Here is a 15041-nt window from a genome sequence, read left to right on the forward strand (position 1 = left end):
TCCAGGGCATGGCCAATCCATCCCCAGGTCACTGCCACCCATACCCAGGGCATGGCCAATCCATCCCCAGGGCATGGCCAATCCATCCCCAGGGCACTGTGACCCATCCCCAGGGCACTGCCACCCATCCCCGGGGCACTGCCACCCACCCCCGGGCACGGTCACCCATACCCAGGCACACAGGCAAGGGCTCTGCCGGCCCCAAGGAGGAGTTTGGAAAATTAGAAAAGAGAAAGGAACGCAGCGAGGGCTGGGAGCAGCGCTGCGGAGCACAGGGAGCAGTCAGCATCCTTCCACGGAGAGGAGCAGCGTGTGTTTTACCCGATTGAGAACAGTTTGCACACAGGGAAGGGAAAAAAATAATGAGAAAAAAAAAGAAAAGACACAAAAGCACCCCTAACTTGCCTCTTTTTCATGGAGAGGCTCCTGAACACAACAACTTTATGACTTTGCATGATCTGCCACACCACCATGCAGACTGCACTTCCCATTTCCCTATCTTCACTATTTAGTGAAAAATAAAGAAAAACGCCCAATTTTTTTAATGTGGTTTTTTTTTTGACACATTTAAACGCTTCCTTTAAATATTCACATTCAACCACAGCACAGAGCCTGTCAAAGGCCATTATATAAGGTAACTAATAAGACAATTTTGTATCAATATTGCTGTCCCAGTGCCATCAGAGAAGGGACTGGTTTGGACAGTCCTGAACACTGCATCAGCTCAGCTCAGCTCTCTCAGCTTCACGGATTTCTTCACAATTTACTCCAAAAGCACCAAAATCAGAACCAGGAACATTGTGTAGAAACAAGCTGCGCTTCACAGTTCTCACGTTGGAACAATTATTTCCAAAGGCTAAATGTGTACCACTTACCATACATTTTGCCTTCATCTGATAAGATGATTTTCCTCCTGCCACACGGTGGATAGATAGCTAGAGCCTCCTGAAAGCTCTGTTCAATGTCAGGGCTCCAGACACCTTCTGCATCGTTGTCAATAGGTTTATCTGCAGAATCACTCATTCTTTCAATGTCTTCGGCAGGACTTTCGCTGCCGCTCCAGCTGCTGGGCTCAATGGTGATGGCTGGGGTCTCCAAGCCGAAGCCTGGAGTCTTCAAGGGAATAAACCTGCAACACAAACAACCAAGCCCAAAGGGCATTAAAGGCGTGGAACTGCAGGCTAACATTTCTGCCCTACTTCTGATGTTAAGTGAACAGCAGCTGAGCACTAACGCCAGCACAGGGTGCACCCGGGAAAAGTGAAAAATTCATAACTATTCTGCCTCAAATGAGCAGAGGTGGAGCAAAAAGGCTGTGAGAAGGGGAACTCTACTACATTTTCTGTGCTCAATTACGTGAGGGCGTTGACAATCAGATTGTTTTTCAAAAATAGTCAAAGCGGGGCAAAACTCTCCAGCCACACTGGATCTGGCTGAAGACTGGCACCCTGAAAATAATAAGCCAGATCCTCAGGCAGGGAAAATCAGTGTATTGCCACTGGCTGGAAGGGAAGTACACCAATTTATGCCACAGTGACCACCAGAACTTAAAACCATTTGAACCTAAAAACAAAAGCAAAAACTATTGCTCACATTCATCCGGATGTCAGTGGATTAAATGGAATTATACCAGCGATGTCACAGCTCAATGTAATTAACTGGAAAAGGCTGTAATTTTCAGATGTTACCCAAATAAATAATACAATCAGAACCCAAGCTACGTACAAAAAGAAATCCTTAAAATGATAATACCAGAGCAAGGAATTACAAGAGAAGATATATGCTTTGCCTGATTTAAAAGGTCTCTGTCACAGAACCATAGCAGAACAAAAATTACAAGCTTCAAGTTGCTGAATCAATTTAATAAGAAATAATTTAATATAGCTGCACCTGCTCACACCAGCAGAGCTGCAGATCTGTCAGTGTTCCTTTTATATTTTTGAGAGAAATACAACCCTGCTGTAAAGACTTGCTCCAGGCAAAAAAGCTGCTACACCAGACCACGTTCACCTCTGGTGTAATTCTTCGGGAAGTCAGTGAAATAACACCAGGAACAGATTTGACTCAACATGTCTAGGCATAATGCAGTTTTATTTTGAAAAAAGAAGAAGTTTGGTGACTCTGACTGATCTAAGTGGATGGGAGTGTTCAAACATGCATGCACGAGCTGCAAACACAGTTAAAAATCCAGTTTCCTGGCTAAACACTCAAACCCCCTAAAGGATAAGATTTTTATTCTGCTAGGACAGAAGAGAGAGGCTTCCCCTTGCTCAGATCTCCATCCTCCTGCTGACATGCCTCTCGCTGGGGTCTCAGGACATGGTAAAACAACAGGTGAAAAGCAGCAGAACAGCATTCACCCCACGGAGAAAGAAGGGGAGGGTGTACGTGGAAGGCCATGACACCAATGACTAAACACCTTGGGGCTGGAGAAGTGCATGAAAGAGGAAATATTTACAACAGCCCAAGCTGCCCAGCCAACCAATGGCTGGAGATAACCAAAACCTGACGGTCCGGTCCCTCGGAGGGAGGCCACGGGTGTCTTGCAAAAAAACCCCAGAGCTGCAGCTGGGGAAACCGGGAGCAGGCTCAGCCTCACAAACCAACATTACCAGTTTGACATCCACAGCACAGCGTATTTCCACTTCTCCAGGCTCTAACAGGAGCTCAGAGGGGTCGCTACGTGTGAAATAGGCTCCCGTGAACTCGAATTTTTGCCTGTTTCTGCAGAGAGGCATTTCTTGACTTTGCATTGGTTTGAACATTTCAGCACAGCTTGGGAAGATGTCAGTGCCTCCCCACCCGTAGTAGCCAGGCTAATCACTGTCTCAAACGCCTTTTAATAACTGATAATGAGGGAGCAGATGGATTCACAGGGAACCACACGCGTGTAAGTGGGTGAGAACTCCGGCCAAATGCACCGCTCACTGTCCAGGAAATCTGAAGCCCACAACATTTTTAAAGCCCTCACCACACAAAGGGAGATGCAAACCTTGGTAAAATAGCAAAACCCCATCCTTCACAATCCTCAGAAGGCTGAAGGATTGATTCAACCCCTGGAAGAGTTGAGTCTTGCATGCAATATTTAGCCCGAGCACGAGCACAGGGATACTGGGAAACTACCGACAAAAACAATATCATGTCCACTTAAGCCTTCACAAAGAGGGGGAATCTTTGGTAAATGAGAAATAATTGAATGTTGATGGGGATAATTAGGGGGAGGGGTCAGTTTTATTGCAGGAGTGCAGGGGGAAATGGCTGCTGGAGGATTTATTGGCCTCTCATGACCGAACCGTGAGGAATATTTCACCAGGACACATCACTGGCTCTGTTTTCCAAAGGTGACTATTGCAGGAAATCCTTCCCCTCCCTGAGCCCAGGCCCATGGCTTGCAATGCACAGCACAGCCACGGGCAGCTTCTGCTCAGCTCAACCACCCTCTGCTTACAAAACCTGCCACAGTCATAGCCTCAAGTCCTATTATCATCCTATAAACCAGACCTTGTTATCACATTATGCTGAAATAATAATTAAAATGCACAAGGAACACGGTGAGGCTCTAAAGTAATTAATGTTACTTGATAGTCATGTTATATCTTGCGTTGTGTTTACGAGTGAATTTTCACAAATGCGCTATCTCCCTTCCCATTCCTCTTTACCTACTTGGATAGCATCTTGAGGCACTCATAGCTACTGTTCCAGCCTCAAAAATGTAAGATAACCAAGTGTTCCTTCAGAACATCTGTACAATAGGGGCGTGGAGCAGCCTGCTGGAAGAAAACCTCTGATATTAAAGGTTATTTGCAGTGATTTCCATTTCAGTGAATGCTGACACTGCAGATCAAGCCAGAGGGCCAAGGAGGAAAAAACCTTGTGTTACAACTGCTACATGGCTCCCTCTTAATTCAGGAAAAGAATGAGCTAACTCAGTTAATCATTGCCAGCTCAGCTCTATGTATCAAAAGGCAATTCCACCTCCTCCTTAGCTTGTATTCTAAGGACTCAGCTGTGATGAGAAATTTCAGACCTGTTATGCTGGAGTTCAACACGATTATCAAAAATAATACAAGCTGTCAACAGATGAGCTTTTTTTGCACATTTCTAATGAGCTATAAACCTCATGTGAAAAATGTGGATCTACAATCCATTTTAATTTTATAAAAAACTTTTAAAAGTGACCCTACTTTCTATTAGCAAACTCCAACAAATCTTGCAATGCCAGCTTTCAAGCAGAGGAAGAGCTGAGCTCCCGGGGGGCAATTAGCCCCACCTCCCCTGGACAAAATCAGAGCTTGTACACGTGACAGATCAACTTGAAGAGTTCTCTATTTGCTTTTTATCACGTTCACTTTCAGAGAACCAGTTTCCTGCTCGCACTTTCTGTTAACAAAATTAAAAAACATCGACGCTACCTAGAAAACTAACCAACAGAAAAAAAAAAAAAAAAAATAAAAAGCTCAAAAAAAAAAAAAAAAAAAAAAAATAGAACAAAAACAACAACAAAGATTTTGGCTCACCTTTTTGTACATTCTAAGATTGCTTAAAGCACATTGCTGCAGTTTAGGTGGTCTCTCTTCAGAGTTTTCTTTTTAACACCAGAGCCTTACACATTTCAAGACAGCTTCCCCTGTGCATAAAACTCTTTTAGCTGCAAACCAAGTGCATCTGTCTTGCAGTTGCTTTCTACTCTGTGCAGTTAAGTCAGTTCTAAATATATCTGTTTTCCTCATGCAGTCATTAAGACACTTTTTCTCTGCGTAATGGAGGTATGTCCCCCCCGTCAAACAGCGCAATGTCATGCTTAGGAACAGAGAAACCATTAGGGGCAACAGAGGATTTTATAAATATGTTTTATAGCCAGGCCATTCAAGACAGCTTGGTGAGCTACAAGATATGGCTTACTGTCATTATGTTCACTCACTACAGCAAGTTGAAAAATTACTTTAAAATCTCAGAGAAACGAGGCTAAGTGTTGTCAGAGCCGATCAAACCAATGTGTTTAACTCAAACCAAATGATAGCCTGCAACTTCTTATCAAGGGAATGGTTTCTTTACCTACACAAAACATTCTCTTATGCCTTTCAGTTTATGAGCAGTGCAAACCTGGACTTGCCCAGAAAGCTGCTGCTCCCAGACCAACAACTGAGCTTAATGGCTCCTCACAGGAGCGTATGACAAGTGCAGATCCACAGCCTTGATTTGTTTCATAACCTTCAATGTTTGCCCAGTGAACTAACACGGAAATGCTGTCTTTCAAAAGTCACCAGAGCTGGGTCTTATTTTACAGTGTCTTCCAAAAGTTAAACTGCTTTCTCTGTTTGATTAATTTACTTCCTTGAATTTCAGTGTACAGGTGCTGAATGGTGCCTTCTCTGTGTATCAAACCACCCTTGGAAAAGGATTAATGCTCTGCAGATACTGGAGCAGGAGCACAAAGATGACTGAAAACATGCCTTGATTCTGAGAGCTGTCTGAGAAAAAAGCCCATGACGTCTCCCAAGTCTTCACTATGTCTGCCTGGAGGGGATCAAGTGCAGGTATTTCTGAGACTGAGCACCAGTGTTGTTATCCATACTGATTTTCTCACCATGAATAGATGCAGACTGCTACCAAATCGTTCTTACAGCCAGATCAATATTTCTAAAACATGCCTTTCAGAAAAAAAAAAAAACCTTAATTCTTGAGGTAGAGATTTTGAGTGTTGAAGGGGTAAATTACACTTTTAAGAATACATTATATTTTTAGTTTGTGAACACCCTCATCTTAGCCTCAGTTATGTAAAAACAATGGAACGAGGAATCCAACAAGCTTTCTATAAACATTAAGATGCCAATGAGCAGATGAGTGCAAAACAACTAATTCTAAATTTGCAGATGGCAGATTTTCTCTGAAGGCTTGAAAAGTTGCAGGCCCATGGGATTTTCCTTCTGCTTTGTTCAGCAGTGCAACTCCACAGCTGGAGCGCCAAAGCTCTGGAGAGGATCCAGAGGAAGAAAGTTATCAGATCTAGAAAACATGACCTACCAGGAAAGGAATTGGGTTTGTTTAAATTTAGAGAAGAACTGATGTGAGAAGATAACCACTTTCAAATAAGGAAAAGGTAAGAGCAAAGCAGAGCAGCAGCTCTTGGCCATTCCTACCAAGGATAGGATACAAAGCAAAGAACTTGAGTTGCAGCAAGGAAACCACAGTTTGGGCATTTGGGGGATTGTCCTGACCCCACCAAGTCACACACCACAAGTGATGAGCTCCTGGGGGCACTGGGGAGCTGCTGGGGCACAGAGGTTGTTCCCAGCAGGTGACACAAACATTTCTCAGGAACCAGCTCACACTCTGTGGGGCAGAGGCACGAACCAGATGACGCCAGGAGACTGAGCAGTAAAAGGCCCCAACAGAAGGAAGCCTGCAGTGGGAGCACAGGCTAGACACAGGGGAATCCAGCTGCCTGAGAGGCTTCCCAGATGTCCCAGGGACCAGACAGCTTTGTCAGCTGCAGAGCAGAAATCCAGGCACAACCAGGCTTCCTCTGGCAGATGCCTGAGGGGTTCCTCTGCCCTGCACAGCTGCTGGACACTTCTGCAGGAACACCACAGGTACAGCCACCTGTGAGGCAGCCTGCCAGGGCAGCCAGGGTGGGAGGGAAGACCAGGCTGGGGAGGAGAAGGCTCCATCTCCTGCTGGTGCTGTCCATGGGAGCTTTGGGAAATGAAACTGCCTCATCCCCAGACACCCCATTCTACCACACATCTGCTGAACTGCCTGACCCTCCACATCACATCCAGATGTCTCAAGCTCTTTATGCGCTGATTAAAGTGGAATTGGTGGGAAGCCTGAATTTCTCAAGGATTTTTTATCTTTCTGCTTTGCCAGTGACAGTATCTTTGCAGTATCTATGCAAGTCAAGCACGCAAAGAAATTACTTTTTTATTTACAAACAAATTCACAGTGGATTTTGTAGCTGTGATGTGTAACCATGTATGGATTTTTCTGAATCTCTAAGGTGTTCAAATGGCATTACTTTCAGGAAAGCACTCTATCTATTCAAGCCACTTTATATATAATTTCTTTTTATGAGGAATGGATACAGCACAGTATGAAGAATACAAATATAAACAATTTACAGAGCATCCAATGGTGAAATCATTAGATTAAAATTACTTTATATTTTATTTTTGTTACAAGTTCCACTTATCAGCAATTATTCCCTCTAAGAATAAAGAGCACAGGAGAGAGAAGCAGCCTCTTTCTAGGATAAAGTATTCCTTTAAAACTCAGTCAGACTTCAGCCATTTGCATTTGCCACTGAAAAAAAAAAAATAAAAGTTTTCTCTGACTGCAAAAACACTTCAGGAAGAAATTGTGATGCTTTGCTTCTTTGCTTTTCTGGTGATCAAATACTTGCATGCAATGTTGCTTCTGTGTCTTTCCCATCATTCATATAAACTAGCTTTGCTATCCTAAGACTGAATTTACCATTTCTTGCTTGGGATTTAAGCTATTTATGAACTGCCAGCTACCTGCTTCAGATTTGTCTTTGGGATCTGTGCAGGAATAACATGATCAGTCCAACTACAGCCACAGAGCACCTGTGAAGGCACAGGATGGTTTTTATCCCCAAGGTGAGTGCATTGTGCAGTGAATTTGGATGCACTTCCTTCTCCTCAACTACCACACTCATGTTACAAACAAAAGTAGTAGGAAGACAGTGGGATGCCAGTGTGTAAAATACCAAAAATGTGTAACTTAATATCAGTAAAGTGATGGTTTTCTTCCAACCGAAGTCAGCAGCCTGCTCATCTGAGGAGATTTACAGGCGTACTTTCACAAACTGTGAGGAAACCTACTGAACAAAGGGTGACTTAGATCAGCAAGAGTAGGCAGCATATAGGCCTAAATGTGAAATTAGGATTATAGGAACTATTTATAAAGAGAAACAATGCGTTCTCCTTGAATTGCTCTTTTTTTTTTTTTTTTTTTTTTGGCTTACAGAAACAGATTACTCAGCAAAGAGTGGGTTGATGCTAATACATGGGAATTCTTCCCTTTGGAAACAGCTCTCATCTCTGCACTCTTTATGCAAGTGAAAAGTCTATTTGGTACCACTCTGAGCTCCATTTATTTATTTTTCCAAAGGCTGCTTTTGTTGATAGATATAATTATTGTCGTAAGGATGTTGAGTCATTAGCTCCAACCCAGTTTTCTTGTCCATTAGTTTTAATTTCATACCATTAATAAAATGGTTCATCTTCTCAGTGGGGAAATTACTGGATTCTGACTGTGCCTGCACCACACTCACAGGCTCAGGAGACTTTGTGCTGCATCACCAGGATGCCTTCTGCAGGCAGCTCCAGCCTCAAGCCATGTGTTGTCAGGCTAGTGACCAGCATGCCAGCGTATCAAAGTGCTCTCTCAGTGGCTGCACATCCCTCGCGGTCCATGGGCTGTGCTGATTACCACGTTATCACCGGGGAGGTGAATCTCAGCATACCCCTGGTGAATCCCTATCTCATTATGGTCACAGCTGCTCCAGATACAATCCCTTCCCCATGTGATGCTGGAGCAGCCACACTCATCCTAGGTGCTAGTGCTCATTTACACCCAGCTGCTTTCAATTATAAGGGTGTTCCTGGGATTTAACCCAGCTCCAACACTGCACTGTGGTGGCGACCAACAAAGATTATTCCGAGCATGACTTGGCACTCAGTGGAATGAAGAACAGTGAGCAGCACCATGTCTGGCTTGCCTCTGCTAATTGCCAACACCAAGCAAAGGAAAGGATAAAACATTCAGCAGCTCTGGGAAGGAGGAGCCATTCTTCCTGCACTAACCCAGCTCCTGTACTGTGCAGCAGACACTGACTGTGCACCTCCTGTCAAGAGCAGCAACATCCACGGCCATTGAGTGCCATGGCCTGCTTAGCCCAGCTGTGCTCCAGCTGGGACTTCTTCATGGCAAAAGCTCTTAGACTGTGCAGTGGGGGTTACTAATATTTGCCAGATATTCAGCTTTGAGAAGAATGGTCTGTGACTGAGGTGGGTCTGTCCATTTGGGACAAGGGGCTCTGCTCCCAGAGCAAGCAAAATAGCTTGGGCTGGCACAAGGACTGTCCTTTGGTCTTGTTAGAGGATAAAAGTGAGCCAAGACACAGCATGAAAAGGGTCCTGGTTTATCCTTTTTACAGCTCAGCCATCCTGACTCCAACCATTCCCTGACTCTGGCTGCAGCAGCTCCTGCTGTACGTTTTCCTTGCAGCCTCTGACTGCTACTTATTTCCTCCTAAACTCTGACTGCAGGTACTAGCTTGCAGACTGTGACTGCAGGCTTTTACCTGGTTAGATTGTGACTGCAGGTTCCAAAAACAGGCTCTGAAGCCCCAGACTGACCTCACAGCAGCAATTCTCTCTCCCCAGGATCCTTCTTCTTCATGACCCTCTTGTTCCCACTTCCTCAAGGTGCCTCCTCCTTGATGATCCTCTTCACTAGCTAACCCATTCCCTTTTATCACACTTATCTTCACTAGCTGTAGCTGTGACCCATCAGGGATGAGGCTGTGTTGGGTAATTAATACAGCTGTTACTTATCAGGGGCAAGGTCACCTGTATTCCTTTCTCCTACACTTTGGCACTGAAAAATGGTCTGAAAGAAACATTCCCAGCCCCAAGACCGGTAGGTAGAGGTCACAGAAGGTCCCTGAGGGCAAGGTCTGCAGCCACTGCTTTGCTTGGGGCATGTTGATGGAGTGTGTGTTTGGCAGGTCACTGTAACCCATTCTGCTGCCAGCACATATGAACAGAAGATAACAACTGGTATGTGTGACTGTCAAGGACAATCAGTTTTTTTGACGTACAAGAACTGGGAAATGGGACAGAAAAATAGATGCAGTTCTTGTTTATGTGCAATAAGTCTATTTCTTGAAGGCCTTAAGCTCAGTCACCCTGTGGAGGCTGAGGCAGGGGTTCAGTGCGCAGAGGCTCTGTGCCTTCCCAGTGACTCCACAAATTACCAGTTACGGCACGAAAGCCCAAAGAAGAGAGGCACTGTCCTTCTTTCAGCTCCAGTGCTGTCCACCTCTCCACAGACATAGCTTTGGGACCCAGACCTGCATCCAGGCACAAACACACTCAATACCATTGGAACTCTCCATCCTCAGCCTCTGGTGCTTTTCCTATCCATCCCATCTCCCTGGGAGTAGGTGAATGATGCAAATGCAGTGCATGGCTTTCACATAGGCAAACAGAGGATCTCTTCTTTGTAGTTTGCTGTAACTGCCTTCCCACAGGCATCACTGAGCAATTATTTTCATTTTGTACCCCAAAAGCCAAACTGGAACTATTAATACCACCTACCAAGTGTTACAAATACCAGAATGAGGTACACCTTTGATCTCTGGTGTGTTACTAGCTTCCTGTTGGGACCACATATGATCCAGTGCTCACACAAATGATGGACTTGGCAGCAAGTCATTCTGTCTAGATGTAGCTCTGAAACAAAATTTTTCCCCCCCAACTCCCTGAGCCTCCCTGGTTTTATTGGAGTTCCCATGTCACACAGACATTTGCAAAACCAGATGGAATCCTTCACATTCATAGCTCTCTTACTCTATTTCTGGCATATGACTAACTGGTTTTGTACTCCAGCTTTACATTTCTCTCCTTTCTCTTTTTTTTTTTTTTTTTAATAACTTGTTTTCAGGATGAAAGGGTTTTTTCCACAATGGCTGCAAAAACATGAGTGTTCACTCTAACAGCTCTGAGCAGGGTGGGGAAAGGGACAGAAAACCACCTGCTTGACCAACTTTATGTAAGTTCAGTCAGGAAAGGGAAAACCAATGCTATTTGAAGGGTGGTCCAACATCTGACTGCTTCATATGTAACATAAAACTTTCACCTATATAAAAACTATTTTATATAATGATTTAAGTATTCTGTTAAACAGGTACAAAAAAGGCACAGTAAAGTAAAAGGTTCATTCATTTACTCAGGTGCATTTGTTTAAACAAGAAACAGCCACGAGATTAACCCTTTCCCTATTCCAAGCTGAAGAAGGGCCCTTCTTTTATGAAGCAGGAGAAAAGCAAATTTTTGGATAAACTGCAACATCCAATTGGCCAGAGCCACCCCTGGAATCCTGTGCTGGCACCTTTTATCTCTCAAACCCACTTGTTCTCTGCTTTGCAGATGTTGTACAAACACTCCTTTGTGTATGTGCAAACACACACACACACAGACTTTCTCAAACATTTGTTGGAAGAGCTAAACTGCCGCTGAAATTCATTTTGCAAGTTTAGTAACTCTACCAAGCACTCTCTGTGAGTTCTGTCCCTCTAAAGCTGCTACACAGCTTGTGAATGCCTCATGCTAATGTGAATGTGCTGGTTTTGTACCAGGCAAAACCAGGAGAAAACCATTTTATTCTGCTTTGGTGTTACTACTTGAGCTACAGCCCCGGGCTCTGATTCTGACAACACAGAGCCATTTTGTACATATGAATAATCACTCCAAGTTTAATGAAGCTCCTCACATCTCCATTAGCAATTGTTTTGGCTGCAAAAAGGCCCTGCCTATCAGCCCTGGAGGACCCTGGAAACGGAGGAGTGATAGTACTGGGAGGCTCACTTTGGGAAAGGCTATGGGACACAGAACTGCAAGACATAAAAGAAAAAAGAAAAAAACCTGAAGGGGTGAAATCACTGTGCCACAGCCCTCCTCAAGGCTGAGATTTAATCCCAACTTTTTGGCCTTGTTCTCACTAATTCTAAACAGAAAGAGATTTCAGAAACCAGCCTGTGAGATCAGATAGGACTTGGGGTCCATGTCAACAAGTCACAACATGTCTTCAACCCACGCCAGCACTGGAAAACCCACCTGTGGGGTTTTGTGTACACAGAAAAACCAAAGCAACAATTTTATTTGCAAGTACAGTAGCTGTCAAATAAAAGTATTTTAAGTCATTTTGTTTTCCAACTGCTAGCAGTAGTGTTATGGGCAAATTACCCGCCAAATTAAATTTTAAGTCTGAGTTGTTTGTGTGTCTATTACAAAGGAAGCCTTTTCTGCAAGGAAATGAGCACTGGTAATAGAGCACTTCTACACTACAGCTTCTTTCTTCCATCTCACTCTTGCCCCCAACACCTGTCCTCCCACAGGTGAGGAATGCATTGGCTCACTGATGTCCATATGATGGTTTCATAGAGATAATGACAGATCTATGGCTTGCACTTTGCCTATAATGGAAAATTTATTTCTTGCATCTCATCTAAGATTCCTGTGAGAAATAAGGATGCTTTTATACAGCAGGACTCACAACTTCTGCAAGGGAGTAGTAGAAAACATTTTCCTGCTGAGATCCTGAAACAATCCCAAACTGTGACAACCTTTAATTGCTGGACAGAAGTAAAACCTGCAATAACTGGCTACACCATTTTCAAAACTCAGTATAATAGTTATGCAGTTATTCTGTACTTCTCTTGTAGTTATTGCCTGTTGAGGAAGCAATTTCTGCCTTAAGCTCCGACTTGTATTTCCAGTCCATTTCAACTCCTTGTTCACTGTAGTTTAATCCTGCTTCAGGGGGTGTCAATCTTCCACAAAAATAACTTTGCTGGCAACCATTAGAATTGTGAATTCACTGGACGCCAGTGGAGCTATAGAAGAGATGGCTGGGCTCAGGCAGCAGAAAACAGAACATCAAAAAAAACCCAAACAAAAAGCACAAGCCTAGGAACTAATCCTGGTAATTCTCCTGGACTTTAAAAATCTCAAATTGAACAGAAATGGCGATTTCACAGCACACTCATTTCTGCCACAGCATCCCTTCCTCCCTTGTGCTCACCATTCACATTTTCCTGGGCAATCACCACCTGCCTAAAGAACCTGCTCCTGGTTCCCAGCTCTGACTCCAGCCCTGGCTGCCCCTCTCAGGAGTGTCCCATGAAGTTGTGATGCCTTCTGGAGAGGCAAAGACCATTGCCCTGCCCTGGATCTGCCTGAGCTTGGCAGACCCTGGGCCATCTTCTCCTGCTGAGCCACTCTGCTGGAGCTGTGTCTTGGGAAGGGAGAGTTGGACTCACCCAGCTCCACCTGGATGTCTGTGCTGGGGAGTTTCACCAGCAGAAATCCCTGCAGAGAGGAGCCTCTGCAACATAAAAACCATATTAAATTCTACAGATTCCCCAGGGAAAGGAGAGCATACAGCAAAATGCCAATAATGTTTTCAAATGACAAAAGAAAAGTTGTTTCTGCCCACAGTGGTCAAAAATACCTTGCTAAAACCAGCCGATAGTCAAAATTTCTGGTAGAAATAGGGTGCCTCTAACACAGTACTACTTAGTATCTGAAAGTTGCTATCAAAATCTGTTTGGGAAGAACAGTCAATATTCATCCATGCACACAGTTCTATTCTAAATGTTTGGTCAAGCTCAGAAAAAGACCAACTCAATTATTTACACATTTAAATTATGTTAAATCACACCAGCTCTTCAAAATTGCCTCTGTTTTTCATAAAATCTATGCACAAGTGTTCCCTTAACTCCATTTATTGTAGTGAAAACTGAGCACCTGTAGCATGACTTCTCCAGTATGCTTTGAATTAGAGGTTTAGGGTGGCTTCATGTTGACTCCAAATTTCACAATTTAATTCAACACCACCAAACACCATTAAAACCCTGCACTTTTTTTTTGTTTTGTTTTGTTTTAAATTCCAGGCTGCAGGCTTTTCAGTCCTTGCAGGGCAGACCTCTCTTTAAGCCAGAACAATTTCTGCACATGCAGGGTAAGCAGATGTCAGAATGGGAGCTCTGACTATCAGTCCTGAGCTATTCAGTGTTGTTTCTAGTGAATCTAACACTTCAAAAAAGGCATTAGTGCTCTTGGTTCTTCTCCTGCTCGGCCATTGATTTGCTATATGGTTCTTTAAACCCTTCTGTGATTTGCCATTTGTCACATCCTCTTCACTGAGAAGCTCAGTCGGGTTATGGTCCAGTACCCTCAAACCTTACTGCTAGTTAAATCCTTGGAAGTCCTAGGCAAATATATTTCATTTGACTGTTTTTGCTATTATTAACAGTAAATGAATACAAATAAGAAGGGGAGAATGACCCAGGCAAAAAAGAATGACCCAGAAAGGGAATGAGCCAGCAAATGACCCAGAGAAAAGAAGGTATTTTGGCTTACTTCCTCAGAATAGCTGTTGGTTTCCTCAAATGGCATTTTTTAAATTTTATTTGAAAGCATTAAGAAAATGCTGACAAACATTACAGTGGAAGCTTGGCTCTTGGTAGAGAAACATTATGACCTAGAGCCAAGGACTTATTTTTCACATGTGAATTACTTTTTGAACAGCATTTCCTGGCTCAATGTCACTGCACCACAGATAGATATGACAGCAGATAAGTGTAGGAGATTTTAGATCAACAAGAGTGTTACTTTTACAATGAATACATTTATAGTCAGAGCTCAAAAGTGGGTTTATTTCTGCTGTGCATGAAAGATGTATTGCACACTGTTTTATTAATGCACTTTTCTTCTTAAAATGGAATGTAATTCAAATTTTCTGACACTGCAGCTGCAATTTGATGGCTGGGTTTCCTAACCATGTGGATTTACAGTAACAAACTCTTCAATTTTCTTTTTCCCTCTTGCTCACCTTTCTGCCACCTTGATTTATTTCTGTTTCACAGCTGTGCCTACCAAATGATTCTTGCTCTCACTCCACACTTTCCCCCCTCTTCCTGGAGCTTATCCAAACTAAAACACAAATTTTCTGGGAATGTGAAATTAAAGAACTCTCAGAACAAGAATACAATGTCCAGAATTGAAGAGAACAATTTACCAGAGAGTGGGAGGAACAACCTGAAGGCTGGAGGTTCAGATTAAGAAAAATTTTAAAACTCCCAGCTTAGATTCCACCATCAGTAGTCACTACAGCACACCAGGAACTCTTCCCTTTTATGAAATTTACCCACCTCTGGGATTTGCAGCACTAACCACCATGAGCAGCAATTGCTTGAGTTACATAAATAAAGCCCTAAATCCTCTCAAAAC

The 15041-nt window shown here is 43.4% G+C and overlaps 1 protein-coding gene across 6 annotated transcripts in view; it reads right to left on the reverse strand.

Moving 5' to 3' along the window:
- The window catches only part of TEAD1 (TEA domain transcription factor 1), a 153244-nt gene that overhangs the window by 99033 nt on the left and 39170 nt on the right, over positions 1 to 15041 (reverse strand). For all 6 annotated transcript variants that reach the window (XM_083863392.1, XM_083863395.1, XM_083863394.1 and 3 more), the window contains exon 2: positions 876 to 1129. In XM_083863392.1, the coding sequence (XP_083719518.1) occupies positions 876 to 1023 (148 nt within the window). In that variant the 5' untranslated portion in view covers positions 1024 to 1129. The remainder of the gene's footprint in view (positions 1 to 875; positions 1130 to 15041) is intronic.

The sequence above is a fragment of the Zosterops lateralis genome (assembly GCF_965231275.1).
Source record: "Zosterops lateralis genome assembly, chromosome: 6".
Classification (NCBI taxonomy): Eukaryota; Metazoa; Chordata; class Aves; order Passeriformes; family Zosteropidae; genus Zosterops; species Zosterops lateralis.